Source organism: Trachypithecus francoisi, unplaced genomic scaffold, assembly GCF_009764315.1.
Source record: "Trachypithecus francoisi isolate TF-2019V2 unplaced genomic scaffold, Tfra_2.0 Lachesis_group9, whole genome shotgun sequence".
Lineage (NCBI taxonomy): Eukaryota > Metazoa > Chordata > Mammalia > Primates > Cercopithecidae > Trachypithecus > Trachypithecus francoisi.
In genome coordinates, this window is record NW_022681474.1 from 23,154,493 (window position 1) to 23,168,461 (window position 13,969).

Genomic DNA, 13,969 nt, shown 5'->3' on the forward strand with positions numbered 1-13,969 from the left:
GATAAGTGAGCAGGACCCATTCACCTGCACCCCAATTTTTCTTCACATACACTTTTATAAAATCATCACAACCCAAATCTTTACTCCAGTGATCCTTTTATATTCTCAGATTTTTGTGGGGAAGTTCAAGAGGTGTAGAGAAAGTTCTAGGGTATTTTCTTTGAAATATATGCATATGGTCTGACTCCTACAACCTTGTGATGTGATATCCATCCTGTTACAGAATTTAAGACAAAACTTCTAAATCAATATCCTGTATCCCATGAAGAGAAAAATGGTATTAGATGAATGAACATGGTCAGTCAGGTTATATCAGACCTCTACTCAAAATGCTATGTAGAAATTTCATGCATGCTGATTATGTCAACAATGGCTATTTTAAGAACATGCAATCAGACAGAAATGACTATTGTACTCACGTTAAGCATCCAAATATGAAGTTCTGCTCAGAAATTTGGAAATACAGATATGCCGAGCAGCAGGTGATCCATTAAAAAATACCATGAAAACATTTATCATAGCCCAGATTACCATTAAATCTGTTGCATTCTGAAGTAAGGTGTGCAGGGGAGTGCATGTGTGCGTGTGTGTGTATTCAATTAAAATGCCTTCCACCAATCTTTTTTTGATATACTGGAAGGATGTGAGCAAAGCAAAAACTGTACATTTTCAAACAGGCATAATGCTGTGGAATAGTCTCCATTCCAAACTGTTAAACCAGCCACAACGCTTTGAGAAATTCCATATAGTCATCAAGTTGCTAATGATTTGTTAGGTTCCACAATATGAGTCTTAAGGCCTGCATCACGCACCCTACTAACCTCACTCGCGATCTCTGCAGCCTTCTTGGCATGCTGCATTTCAAGGGTGTCAGGGCCAGCTTGCATTCCTTTCCCTTTAATTATTGACTCCAGGTCTTTCTTGTATTCTTTCTGCAAAAGACATGTTACAACATTCAAACACTCAGTGGGCAAACATGCATCTGCAGTCAATGATACCAAAAAAATAGTTAAACATATTTTACAAAAGAGGTAACAAAGCTCCTTGAGTACTACGAATGATCACTCACAACTAAATCTTCTGAACTGCTTAGAACAATAATCTTGTTCTCACTGAAGAAGGGCATGCAAAGCTCCAAAGATGTTTAGTATACAAGGGCAACTGCCACGTGAAAATCTTCACTGACAATTGTCTTTAGGGTTGGAGGATAGGGAGGTGGATGTAAATGAGCTGATGTTATACAGAACAGATGAACTTGGGAGGCCACAGCACTCACCAGCTGTGTGACACTGAGAATGCTCAACTTTTCCAGTTTACTCATCTGCAAAATGAAGGCAGTAATGCAGGCATACCTCATTTTTATTGTGCTTTACTTTATTGTGCTTTGCAGATATTGCATTTTTTACAAACTGAAGGTTTGTGGCAACCCTGCTTGCCAAGCAAGTCTATCGGTGCTATTTTTCCAACAGTATGTGCTTACATGGTGTCTCTGTGTCACATTTTGGTAATACAGTATTTCAAACTGTTATGGTGGTTTGTGATCAGTGATTTTTTTTTTTTGACAGAGTCTTGCTCTTTCGCCCAGGCTGGAGTGCCGTGGAATGATCTTGGCTCACTGCAACCTGAGCCTGCTGGGTTCAAGCGATTCTCCAGCCTCAGCCTCCCGAGTAGCTGGGACTACATGCGTGTGCCACCGCATCCAGCTAATTTTTGTATTTTTATTAGAGACCAGGTTTCACCACGTTGGCCAGGCTGGTCATGAACTCCTGACCTCAGGTGATCCACCCGCCTCGGCTTCCCAAAGTGCTGGGATTACAGGTGTGTGAGCCACCACGCCTGGCCAATCAGTGATCTTTGATGTCACTATTGAGACAGACAGATAGGAGGGGGTCACTGCCAAAACTCCAACTGGCCTGAACACTGGAAAGAGTGTGCACTGGGGTGGAGCCAGAGAAATTCAGGCCGTTTGCAACAGGGAGGAGCCTGGTCCCTCTTCTTCCTGTGTGGAACCTGGGATCCAAACGGCGAGGTGGAAAGCACTCTAGCAGGGACTCTGGCCTTGCAGAGAGTCCCTGTTTCCCCCTTTTCTTCCTTTACACCCAATAAAACTCTGCTTTACTCACCCTTCAAACTGTCTGCAAGCCTAAACTTTCATGGCCATGGGACAAGGACCCTGTCTTTAGCTGAACTAAGGAGAAATCCTGCAACAGTATTGTAATTGTTGGGAGATGCCACCAAATGCACCCCTATAAGTCAGTGAACTTAATTGAGAAATGTTATGTGTGTTCTGACTGCTCCACTGATCAGCCGTTCCTCTATCTTTTTCCCTCCCTTTGGGCTTCCCTATTCCTTAAGTGATAACAATATTGAAATTGGACTGATTAGTAACCCTACAATGGCCCCTAGATGTTCAAGTAAAAAGAAGAGACGTACTTTAAATCAAATGCTAGAAATGATTGAGCTTAACGAGGAAGGGATGTCAAAAGCCAACAAAGGCCCAAAGCTAGGACTCTTGTACCAAACACTTATTCGAGTTGTGAATGCCAAGGAAAAGTTCTTGAAGGAAATTAACAGTGCTACCCCAGTGAACACATGAATTATAAGAATGTGAAACAACCCTATTGCTGATATAGAGAAAGTTTTAGTGGTCTGAATACATCAAACCAGACACAACATTCCAGAAACAACATTCCCTTAAACCAAACCTAATCCAGAACAAGGCCCTAACCCTCATTTCTGTGAAGGCTGAGAGAGGTGAAGAAGCTGCAGAGGAAAAGTTGGAAGCTAGCAGAGGCTGGTTCATGAGGTTTAAGGAAAGAAGCCATCTCCATCATATAAAAGTGCAAAGTGAAGCAGCAAGGGCTGATGCAGAAGCCACAGCAAGTCACCCAGAAGATCTAGCTAAGACACTTGATGAAGGTAGCTACACTAGACAACAGATTTTCGATGCAGACAAAACAGCCTTCTATTGGAAAAAGATGGCATCTAGGACTTCCATAGCTAGTAGGAGAAGTCAATGTCTGCTTCAATTCTTCAAACGACAAGCTGACTCTTCTTAAGGGCTAATGCAGCTGGTGACTTTAAATTGAAGCCAATGCTCGTTTTTCCATTCTGGAAATCCTAGGGTCATTAAGAATTATGCTAAATCTACTCTGCCTGTGCTTTATAAATGGAATAACAAAGCCTGGATGACAGCACATTTTTTTAAAGTATTGTTTACTGAATATTTGAAGCCCACTGCCAAGACCTAATGTTCAGAAAAGAAAGATTCCTTTGAAAATATTAATGTTCAGTTACAATGCACCTGGTCACCAAAGAGCTCTGATAGAAATGTATAAGGATATTCATGTTTTCATGCCTGCTATACAACATCCATTCTGCAGCCCATGGATCAAGGAAAATTTTTACTTTCAAGGCTTATTATTTAAGAAATACATTTCATAGGGTTTTACCTGTCATAGATTGTGATTTCTATGATGAATCTGGGCAAAGTAAATTGAAAACCTTCTGAAAAAGATTCTCCGCTCTACATGCCATTAAGAACATTATTGATTCATGAGAGAAGTACAAAATATCAACATTAATAGAAGTTTGGAAGAAGGTGACTTCAACTCTCATGGATAACTTTGAATGGTTCAAGACCTCAGTGGAAGAAGCAAATGCAGATGCAGTGGAAATAGCAAGAGAACTAGAATTAGAAGTGGAACTTGAAAATGTGACTGAATTGCTGCCGTCTCATAATCAAACTTGAATGGATAAAGAGTTGCTTCCGATGGACAAGCAAAGAATGTGGTTTCTTAAGATTAAATCCTTGTGAAGACGCTGTGATCATTGTTGAAATAACAACAAAAGATTTAGGATATTACAAAAACTTTGTCATTAAAGCAGCAACGGGTTTGAGAGGATGGTCTCTAATCTTGAAAGTTCTACTGTGGGTAAAACATATCAACAGCATCACATGCTACAGAGAAATCTTTCATGAGAGGAAGAGGCAATTAATGTGGCAAACTTCATTGTCATCTTATTTTAAGGAATGGTCACATTTACTCTAACCTTCAGTAGCCACCATCCTGATCAGTCGGCAGCCATCAACATAGAGACAAGACCCTCCACCAGCAAAAAGATTACCACTTGCTGAAGGATCAGATGATCATTAGCACTTTTATCAATAAAGTACTTCAAATTAAGATATAGATGTATTTTGAACATAAGGCTACTGCATACTTCTTAGACTACAGTATGGTATAAACATAACATGTATACATATTAAGAAATCAAAAAGTTCGTGCGAATCACTTTATTGTGATACTTGCTTTATTAGGGTGGTCTGGAACCAAACCCATAGTATCTCCACAGTATGTCTGTACCTCCATGGAGGATTCATTGTGAGGATCAATCAGAGTGCATAGCACAGCGCTCAGCACAAAGGAGATGATCAACACCTGACACTTCCTTTCAGTTTTCCACTCTTTTTCTCCTAGGCCAGTCCTTCCTTCTCCTAATAAGGCCAACTAATGCTGCTCCTGCCACCATCCTGCCATTCAACTGCATCCGTCTGTACTTTGCCATCAAGAGAATAAAATAACTTTTACACGTGCTACTGACAAGTAATTACAAGATAATCTCTGCATGTGGATTGGACATGTCATGGCAACAGAAGAATTTGCAGAAAATGACTAATGTAGGGATAATGTGATGACAATGTTAGCCACAGACCTCACCAGGGGCACGTGTTGTTTATGGCTGACCAGCACCATTCCTCCTTCTTCTGGCAACAAGCTCCATGGTTTCCTTTTGGGAAATGACATCTAAGTTCTCTCAATCCATACCCTTGGGAAGGATTGATTTCCATCACCTCCCTACTCCCCACATACATTTTAAATTCTACTAAAGTGCCTTTTAAATGTTTCCTTCATTTAAAGAACGTGAATATAGCCGAGATTAAGGTGGTGTTTTAAACACATAAACATTTATAATGTTTTATATAAGACACTGTTAAACTACCTCAATGAATGGGTGAGAGGATAATCAGCACATTCTACTCCCCCAACCCCAGACACAATGATTAGGCCAGGTGTGAGCACAGGATAGCGATTAATCCAAGGAGATTGAAACCTAAGACTTTAATTAGAACTACAAAAAGGGATGTTCACTTCCCACTGGGATTACTGGCCATAGATATGAGTTATCCTGTTATTAAGATGTTTCATTGCACGGAGACAGCATTCCAGAAGCAAAGCCAATAGAGAAGATAACAGAACCAAGAGATGAAGGAAGAGAGACATCATGTGAATCCCAACATGACAGTAATTCAATCTTTGGATTTTCTATTCCATGAGTGAATGCATCTCCTTTGCTGCCCACCCTAGTTTGAGTTGGGTTTCTGTCATTTGCAACCTAAGAGTCACCATCACCACCATCATCATTATCATCATCCTCATTATCATCAGATTTTCAAAATATGGGAACAAGTCTTTAAGCTCTTTCACTGCTAAATTCAGCTAAAGTCTGTTAAAAGCACAGTGACACTTTATGACCCAAAGTAATGAGATAATACAAGGATTACAGGACTGAAAACACTTCAGAGATGTTTCAGTTCTCCTTATAAAGTGCATGAAAAGTGAGCAGAAACTACTTTAATTTGATAAAGAGGCTGAATAAGTTCATTCAGCAGCCCAGGGCAAGACTGGGAGAGTCAGTTGGGTTATGTGCAGGAAAGCAAGTGAACTTTCTACCTGCAGTTACTGATGGACCATAATAATACACCTTCCCAATCATCTGCCTTTTACCTGCTTAAAAGAGGAAGTTAAATCTCATTAAACTATTTTAGTTTATTACGTGGATTTTCTCCAAAATGGGGAAATGGCCATTTTTCTCACATCACATAGAAAGGGGATTATGAGCATCATTTTTTTTTAAAAAAATTAGTAGTCCAGGAAAAGACTACAGGATATAGCTGTTTACAATCACTTACATATAAAAGTTGTGGATGTATAGAACCTTTCAGAAAGACTGACAGATAAGAAAACCAGCAAAAAGCATATTCATCTAAGGTGTTAAATAAACACTCACCTCACTCGCCATTTCAGAGGCTCGCTTTGCTCTTTGGATGTCAAGAACTTCTGAACTAAGTTCCATTCCTTTCCCTTTTATTTCATTTTCCAAATCTTTTTTATATTCTTTCTATAAGACAAGAATATCATAGTTCAAAACTTAGCAGGAATCACTTTAGTCAGTGTGCTATTCCACATGTTTTCTAGAGATCACAGAAATGAGAAAATATTACTAGGAAGGAATGAATCAGACAGTTAAGTATTTGTGCTTTTTTCCTACAGACACTTCATTTTCCCCTCTACCAAGTTCAGAGTGGCTTCCAATATTTTCAGCCTTTTCCTTTTCATACTTTCTCTCAACATGTTTTGGTATCATAGTGGATTTTTTAAAAAGACATCTTCTCTTTCAATGGTGAGGAAGATCTTAAGAACACATGTTCCTTATTAATTAAAGTATTTTTGAAAGTTGTCTATAAAACATGAATTACCAAAAAAGAACATGATTGCAAAAGAATGGAAAATTACAAAATCAAAAGGACTGATGTAGCCAAAGTTTTTAAAAAAAGTTTAAAAAGTGAGCAGAAACCACTTTCATTAGACTCAGGTCATTCCAAAATTATAAGCAGCCCATTCCAATGTCTAATAAGCTATCAGGAGTTTCAATTACTTGGGCTCACCACAAGCTGATATAAGGTAGTTGAAAGCAGATACTTCAAGCACTATCCATCACAATTACCTTAGGTATTTACACCCTTCTACAAGTCTCAGAATATTTCAAGGCCCCCTTTACTATCTCTGATGGAATCTGTGACTCACATTCATGATGATGAATGGAATCATCCATAGATAATGAAATCTGCATAGACGATGGCATTTATGGCTCAACATGAAGATGATGATGATGATGATGATTATCATTATAGTGATGATGGTGGTGATGGTGACTCAGGTTGCAAATGACAGAAACCTAACTCAAACTAGTGTAGACAACAAAGGAGATGCATTCACTCATGGAATAGAAAATCCAAAGACTGAGTTACTGTCAAGTTGGAATTTACATGATGTCTCTCTTCCTTCATCTCTTCGTTCTGTTATCTTCTCTCCTGGCTTTGCTTTTGGAAGGCTATCTCCATGCAATTTAAAGAGTTGTAAAACCAAAACATTTTCTACAAATTAATAATAATTTGAATTTCACCCACTTGAATCTCATATTTTAAGTAGATCCAAATGCCTTCTATGAATACTTACATACAACTTATTTTTCTCTGCTAATGAGTTGCTTGTTTTCTTACTTAATTGCATATGAAAATCATATATATCTTATTCCTATTCAACTAAGTTGCATTTATGATTAACTTGCCAGATGAAAGATTCTAGGGTTCATTTCATGTTACTTTCCCTTCATCCAATATAATTAAATTAGCCTGTCCTCTGCTCAACTAATAGCTTACTAGACATTGGAATGGGCTGTTTTATAATTTTGGAATGATCTGAGTCGAATGACCCAGGTGAAAGTCAGACCTCTTTCATTTATGTGGTGGTGTGACCTTCGGGAGGACTTTTAAGTAACTCAACCTTGATTTCCACAATGGTGAAATGAAAATAAAAATACTTGTTCTACTAATGTCAAGGCGCAATGGGGGGAATCAAAGGAAATGAAGTATAAAATGATACTTTGAACACTCTAAATGCAATGTCAATGTAAAAACCACAGAGTAAAAAACGCAAAGTTCATTTGAAGCTAAATGCTTATACTTAGAAAGGGAAGTAATAATTTAATTAAGTCACCGAAAGTCCTCTTTTTCAAATTAGACAGGCTGCAACTATTTTTTAAGTTAATTTTTTAATTTTTAAAAAATTCTTATTGGAACTTGACAATTTATGGTTGTATATATTTATGGGGTACAAAATTATGTCATAATTTACGAATACAATGTGGAATAATTAAATCAATCTAAATAATATATCCATTACCTCAAATATTTACTTTTTGTGGTGAGAACATTTGAAGTTTACTCTCTCAGCAATTTTGAAGTGCCCTATATACTAACTATCTTCACCACAATGTGCACTAGATCTCAAAAAAATTATTCCTCCCATTTAGAGATTTTGAACTCTTTGACTATCACCTACCCAGTCCTCCCACCCTCCAGCCTCTGTAACCACCACTCTACTTTCTGCTTCTAAGAGTTCAAGTGTTTTATATTTCACATAAAAGTGAGAATATGCAGGATTTGTCTTTCAGTACCTGCCTTATTTCACCTGGCATCATAGTCATCAGTTCATAGTCATCAACATTATGAACTAAATGTTTCTCTCCACCAAAATACATATGTTGAAGCCCTAGCCCCCAGTGTGACCGTACTTGAAGGTGGGACCTTTGGAAGGTGATTAGGGTTAGATGGGATTGTGAGAGCGGGACTCCCTTGATAAGATTAATGTCTCTAAAGGAAGGAGGAAAAAGACCACAGTTCTATCCCTCTACTGAAGTCACAGCACAAAGGTGTCTGTCTGCAAGCCGGGAAGAGGGCCCTCACTAAGAATCACATCTGCCAGCACCTTGATCTGGGACTTACCAGCCTCCAGAACTTTGAGGAAAGTCTGGTGGTTAAATCACTCAATCTGTGGTATTTTGTTACAGCAGCCTGAACAGACCAATAGAATATAATGTTCTGAGCCTTTTCCTACCCTGATGCATGTATTCTGAATTAATACATTAAGACTCACTCCAAAACAGGAATAAAAGAAAAAGGCAATGGCACATAGTAAAGTCATTTACGAATCTCAAAATAGACTTTACATTGCCTTTTGTACATAAGTGATACAAAAAGATTCTCCTTTAAAAAAGTTCACATAAATAGCGTATTTTTAAATGGAAGACAACAGTAGTAGGAAGTTGCCATTATTTGAAATTGTTTTAAAAATTATTATTAAACTTTTTTCTTTTTAAAAGCCTTACGGTCAACTATTTCTCTTTTTTTCTTCCCTTTTATTTTTAGTTGACACATAATTGTACATATTTATGGGATACAGGATACAGAGTGATATTTTAATATGCGTACACAACATATAATGATCGAATCAGGGTAATTAGCATATCCATCACCTCAAACATGTATCATTTCTTTGTGTTGTGAACACTCAAAATCCTCTCTTCTAGCTTATTAAAAATATCCATTCAATTATAGTTAACCATATGCACCTTGTGGTGCTGCAGAACACCGGAGCTCATTCCTTTGTATCTGTTAACCAACCTCTCCCGATCCTCTCCTCCTGCCACTGTGTCCCAGCTCTACTCTCTAGGAAGTTGCCATTTGCTTAACCTTCAACTTCAAAAATTTTTATTAGGAACTAGAAGTGAGAAAAGATAGTGTAGCAGGAGAACTCTAAAAAAATTACATGTCTATTTTAGCACAATATATATTACAACACTGAATTACATTAAATTTCTAAAACCAGTTAAACGGTACGGCCAGTCAGCATTTGCTTATTAAAGAAGTTCATGGGCCGGGCGCGGTGGCTCAAGCCTGTAATCCCAGCACTTTGGGAGGCCGAGACGGGCGGATCACGAGGTCAGGAGATCGAGACCATCCTGGCTAATACGGTGAAACCCTGTCTCTACTTAAAAATACAAAAAACTAGCCGGGCGACGAGGCTGGCGTCTGTAGTCCCAGCTACTCGGGAGGCTGAGGCGGGAGAATGGCGTAAACCCGGGAGGCGGAGCTTGCAGTGAGCTGAGATCCCGCCACTGCACTCCAGCTTGAGTGGCACAGCAAGACTCCGTCTCAAAAAAAAAAAAAAAAAGAAGTTCATGATGATGTGCTCCTTCCTATAGGTAATTAATCTCAAATTTATTTCACTCGTCTAAGAGATTTCCTTCAGGAATAGTTTCCTCAGTTCAAAAATTCAAAATGAAATGAAATTCATATATATATGTAATATATATTCCACTTACATATCACATAATATACATTATTATATTGTGTATAATATATATACATATATTACATTATAAACTACATTTATACTTAGGGAACACTTTCCCTTAATATAAAGAGCATGTAAGCAGATTTGGAAAATCTACGAGCTACTTTTTGGCCACTTAAAAACAAAGAAAAACTAGCTTTTAAAGGGGTGGACTACAGACATGATATTTTTAAGGTCTTAATGTTAAGAAAATTTAATATATTACTCATGAGCAAAAAGTGCACCATTACGTTTTTGGAGAAATTTTTGCAGAGAATAAAATAAAAAGTGGACATGAGTTCCTCTGTTCTACATGTTAAATATATTATTTTTCCATACTTAGAACACCAACTACTTATAAGTAATGTAGCATTTATCCAGACCTTCACATGTGAGCATCTTATTTCTGATATCAAATGTCAAGAGAGGGAGAGAACTCTGGTCTTTTTCCTCCTTCCTTTAGAGACATTTGCTGCAGGAAAGCGACAGGAAAAGCTGGTTCTAGAATGTTTTTATAATAACTAAATTTGAAAGAATCAAGCTCTCTCCACCCATATTCAAAACATTTTTTTAAAAACTGCTATAAAACTATAAAACTATTTATAGAGCTTCTGAGCTACAACTAAAACAAAAAACCAGGCTGTTTTTCAAGTTTTCCCAGGAAATCTGGGCAATTTCTTCTCACAACTTTAATTGGAAATGTTAACACACACGCTCCTGTTTTTAATGAAAATGCAAAATTTTATTAGTGAAGATCAAAGTGAAAAAAAGAGTAACGCCTTAATATCTCAAACACTGAATTAGTAGAGAATTAGCTAAATATTTCCTGGCTTATTTCTTGACTTTTCTTCGTGATATATAATAGTAAACACCAAGATCGTACCTCCCTCAGAAGGTTGGTGATGTACTTTACATGTAAAAATTCTGGAGTCTTGTCTAAATCCAGTGATGACCTTCCTTTAATCTCCTTCTCAAAATCCTCTTTGTAAATTTTCTGTTAAATAAGACCACATAATTTTAAAGTTAGCAAATATCAGTGACCATTGAAAAGAGATTTGAACAAGAGTTCCCAAAACAAAAATGATGTTTTCTTAGGTAGTTCTACCACATAAGGGTCATCCTATCAACAGGGAAATAAGTTCAACTTTATCATAAATTTAAGAATTCTACCAAACAAAGGAGAATTATTAAGTGGCCTCTTCCTCTGGTAAATCAGAAAATTCTGAGTGAGGTTTCCTAACATCTTACTAGTCTAGGATTAACATCAGCCCATTTTTCGGAGAAGAACCAACAAGACTGGCTATTTGACTGGATCCCCCAGTTGGTTTACTCCAAGGTGAGTGGATCTACTGACTGGGGGAAAATCTGGTGGCATGGAAGCCATTCAAACCACCATCAAACCCAAGCAGCATTAACGTTCATGTCCCCATCATCCTTCTTCATCAGACTTTTGCAAATTCAGGAAACACCACTTCTAAAATGTAATGATGATTGAGGGTAGGGAGGGGGTTTCCCTTTAATGATTTTGGAGTTGAGAATATTTCTCTACCATCTATGGTGTTTGATACGAATGAAGTTGTGCTGTGAGGAGAATTTTATCTTGAACCTTATAACTGAACTCCTCCCTTAAGTGAGAGTTCACAACAAGAAATGAAAGGTGGACGCGACGGTGATAGTGGGGGGCTTAGATTCAGACCACCATTAGCCCTTTTAACACACTCTGCCACTCTTTGGCTATGATTCTCTAAATTCTAACATTTGAACTACACATTTGAAAAATCAGTGAGAATGCATGCTTTATGACTATAAAGACAGCTATAAACTATAAATAACAAAAATATCCATCCATGTGAAATATCTAGTAAACAAGGACCCAGATTTTACCAGCCAAATATTTTGTTCAAATTGCATCCCTGAAATGATAAAAATAAATAAATTCTGCCTGAAATTGTTATTCAGGCAAAATGAGAAGCTATTTCCAGGTTCATTATTTATTCATTACAGAGATAGGTAACTGTATAAATAAATAATGTCTCTAAACCATGAAGGAGAATAAGAGAAACATGCTGGCTCCTCACTTAGCACACGTGTTCCCCATAGCGGTCTAACGATGTGGATATAGCCACAAGGAGAGAAACAAAGGATGTTCTGAAAGTCTAGCAAAGCTAAATAAGCAGTTGCATTGAGAACATTCTGAACTAAAGAACTGAGATACAATGACCAAAAACAATGACTAGAAACTTTCCTCTTCCTTATGTGAATTAGTAGAAATAACAGGCTGAATCTAGGGCATCTCCAGGCTAAAAAGGACTCTTTAAATGGTGAAATAGGAATATGTCTATGCATTTATGCATTCATTTACATCAGCTATTTCACTTCAAAAAGTGCTTCTGAAAAAAAAAGTTATTTTACTGAAGTAAGTCATTAAGGGAGGTTAATTATGACTAGAAGTAGCCAAAATATATAGCTAGAAAAAAAAAACAAAACTTTTTGGGCATGCTTTTTGAAGAAAGCTGTATTTGTGAAATAAGACAACGAACTATTCAAAGCCAGATTTAAAGGTTTCCTCCAGAAAACACACACATTAAACCTATATCTGGCATTGGAAGAAAGCATGATAAACTTAATTATAGGCCATAGCGAAGATACCAGTGGCTTTTCCTGGATCATAAATACTTAAGTTTACCTGTAAGAAGTTCCTCGAGAAACTCGTAGTCAAACCTACCTCTTAGGAATAAAAAAACATCTCTAAGATGATTCTCTTTGCACCTACTTCATCGGTCCTATATTTAAAAACAGTTTTCACGTCAAACTTTGTCTAAGATTTTTAGCTATTTTTCTAACCTTTAGCATATGAATTGGGTCCAAAGATACTTTCTATTGAAAGATTTCATTCTCCTCAAGAAATGATGGTTGAGCCTAAAAAAATCTAATAGTCAATGACTATAATTAAAGGGAATATATGTCAGGGAAAACATGTCTCACTTGGCAAGAGTGAGAGAAGAAGTTGGGTGAAGAAAAGAGACTACCCTAAAATCCCAAATCATAAATTACTGTCATTTCTACTGCAGAAACATAGTATTCAAATATATTAATCATTAATTACAAGTTTCTGGATTTATCAGTGAAAGGAAAGTTATCCACAGTAGAAAAAAAAAATGTTAAGAAACTGCGCAACCAGAATGATAAAAAGGTGTTCGGCATGAATGTTGCTAGGGCTGAGGATGAAAGAAGAGGGGAGGGGGTAAAGGGAAAGGGGCAGGGGAGGGAACTGGAAGAGGAGGACCAGCCTGAAATACTGATGCTGCCAGAAATGTCCTCAGAAAAGGAAAGTGATTTTTGATCCCTGTGTCTTTCAGTGAAAATTTGTTAACAACTTCATATTGTCTTAACCCATTGCCCTTTTGCCTCAAGAATACTCTTGTCCCTAGTCCTAATGTAACATTATAAGCCTGTCTGTTCCATGAGAATTAGAGACAAGTTCTGTTTAGAAATAACTCCAAGAACAGTTTTTATATTTTATTTTCACATTGCAAATCAGGTCTGATTTGCTTCAGCCTCAAAGAGCCTGTTTATGTAAAATTAAATCAGTGCTGGCAGCAAACTGCACATTTTTTTTCTAAATGGGAAATGGGGTTAACCTTTCAGAAGACCCACTAAGCAAAAGCATTATGACAGCTCCTGAAAGTAGAAACGTTTCTCTGGGCTGTGGGTCAGTGACAACGGCCACATTATCTCTACAAAATGGGGACATTCATTGGGTGGCTCTACTCCACGCAAAAAGTACTGCTGCAGTAGAAGATAGTAAAGCAATGAAAAGAATATATAAAATACTTTATATAGCTTATACACGTTTACACACTATTATCTGAAGGCAGAAAAGGTATTCTAGGGAAATTTATTCCATTAAATGTAAATTTTTGTAGGGTTTCTGAATTTTGACCAAACTC

General features: G+C 37.3%; 1 protein-coding gene across 6 annotated transcripts in view; it reads right to left on the reverse strand.

Moving 5' to 3' along the window:
• NEBL (nebulette) overlaps window positions 1-13,969 on the reverse strand; it is a 390,572-nt gene that overhangs the window by 53,493 nt on the left and 323,110 nt on the right. For 4 of the 6 annotated variants that reach the window (XM_033209539.1, XM_033209538.1, XM_033209540.1 and 1 more), the window contains 3 exons: window positions 10,903-11,013; window positions 6,073-6,183; window positions 822-932 (listed from right to left, as the gene is read on the reverse strand). The exons of the other annotated variants lie outside the window; for them this stretch is intronic. In XM_033209539.1, coding sequence (XP_033065430.1) covers window positions 822-932; window positions 6,073-6,183; window positions 10,903-11,013 — 333 coding nt within the window. The remainder of the gene's footprint in view (window positions 1-821; window positions 933-6,072; window positions 6,184-10,902; window positions 11,014-13,969) is intronic. 6 annotated transcript variants of the gene reach the window in all.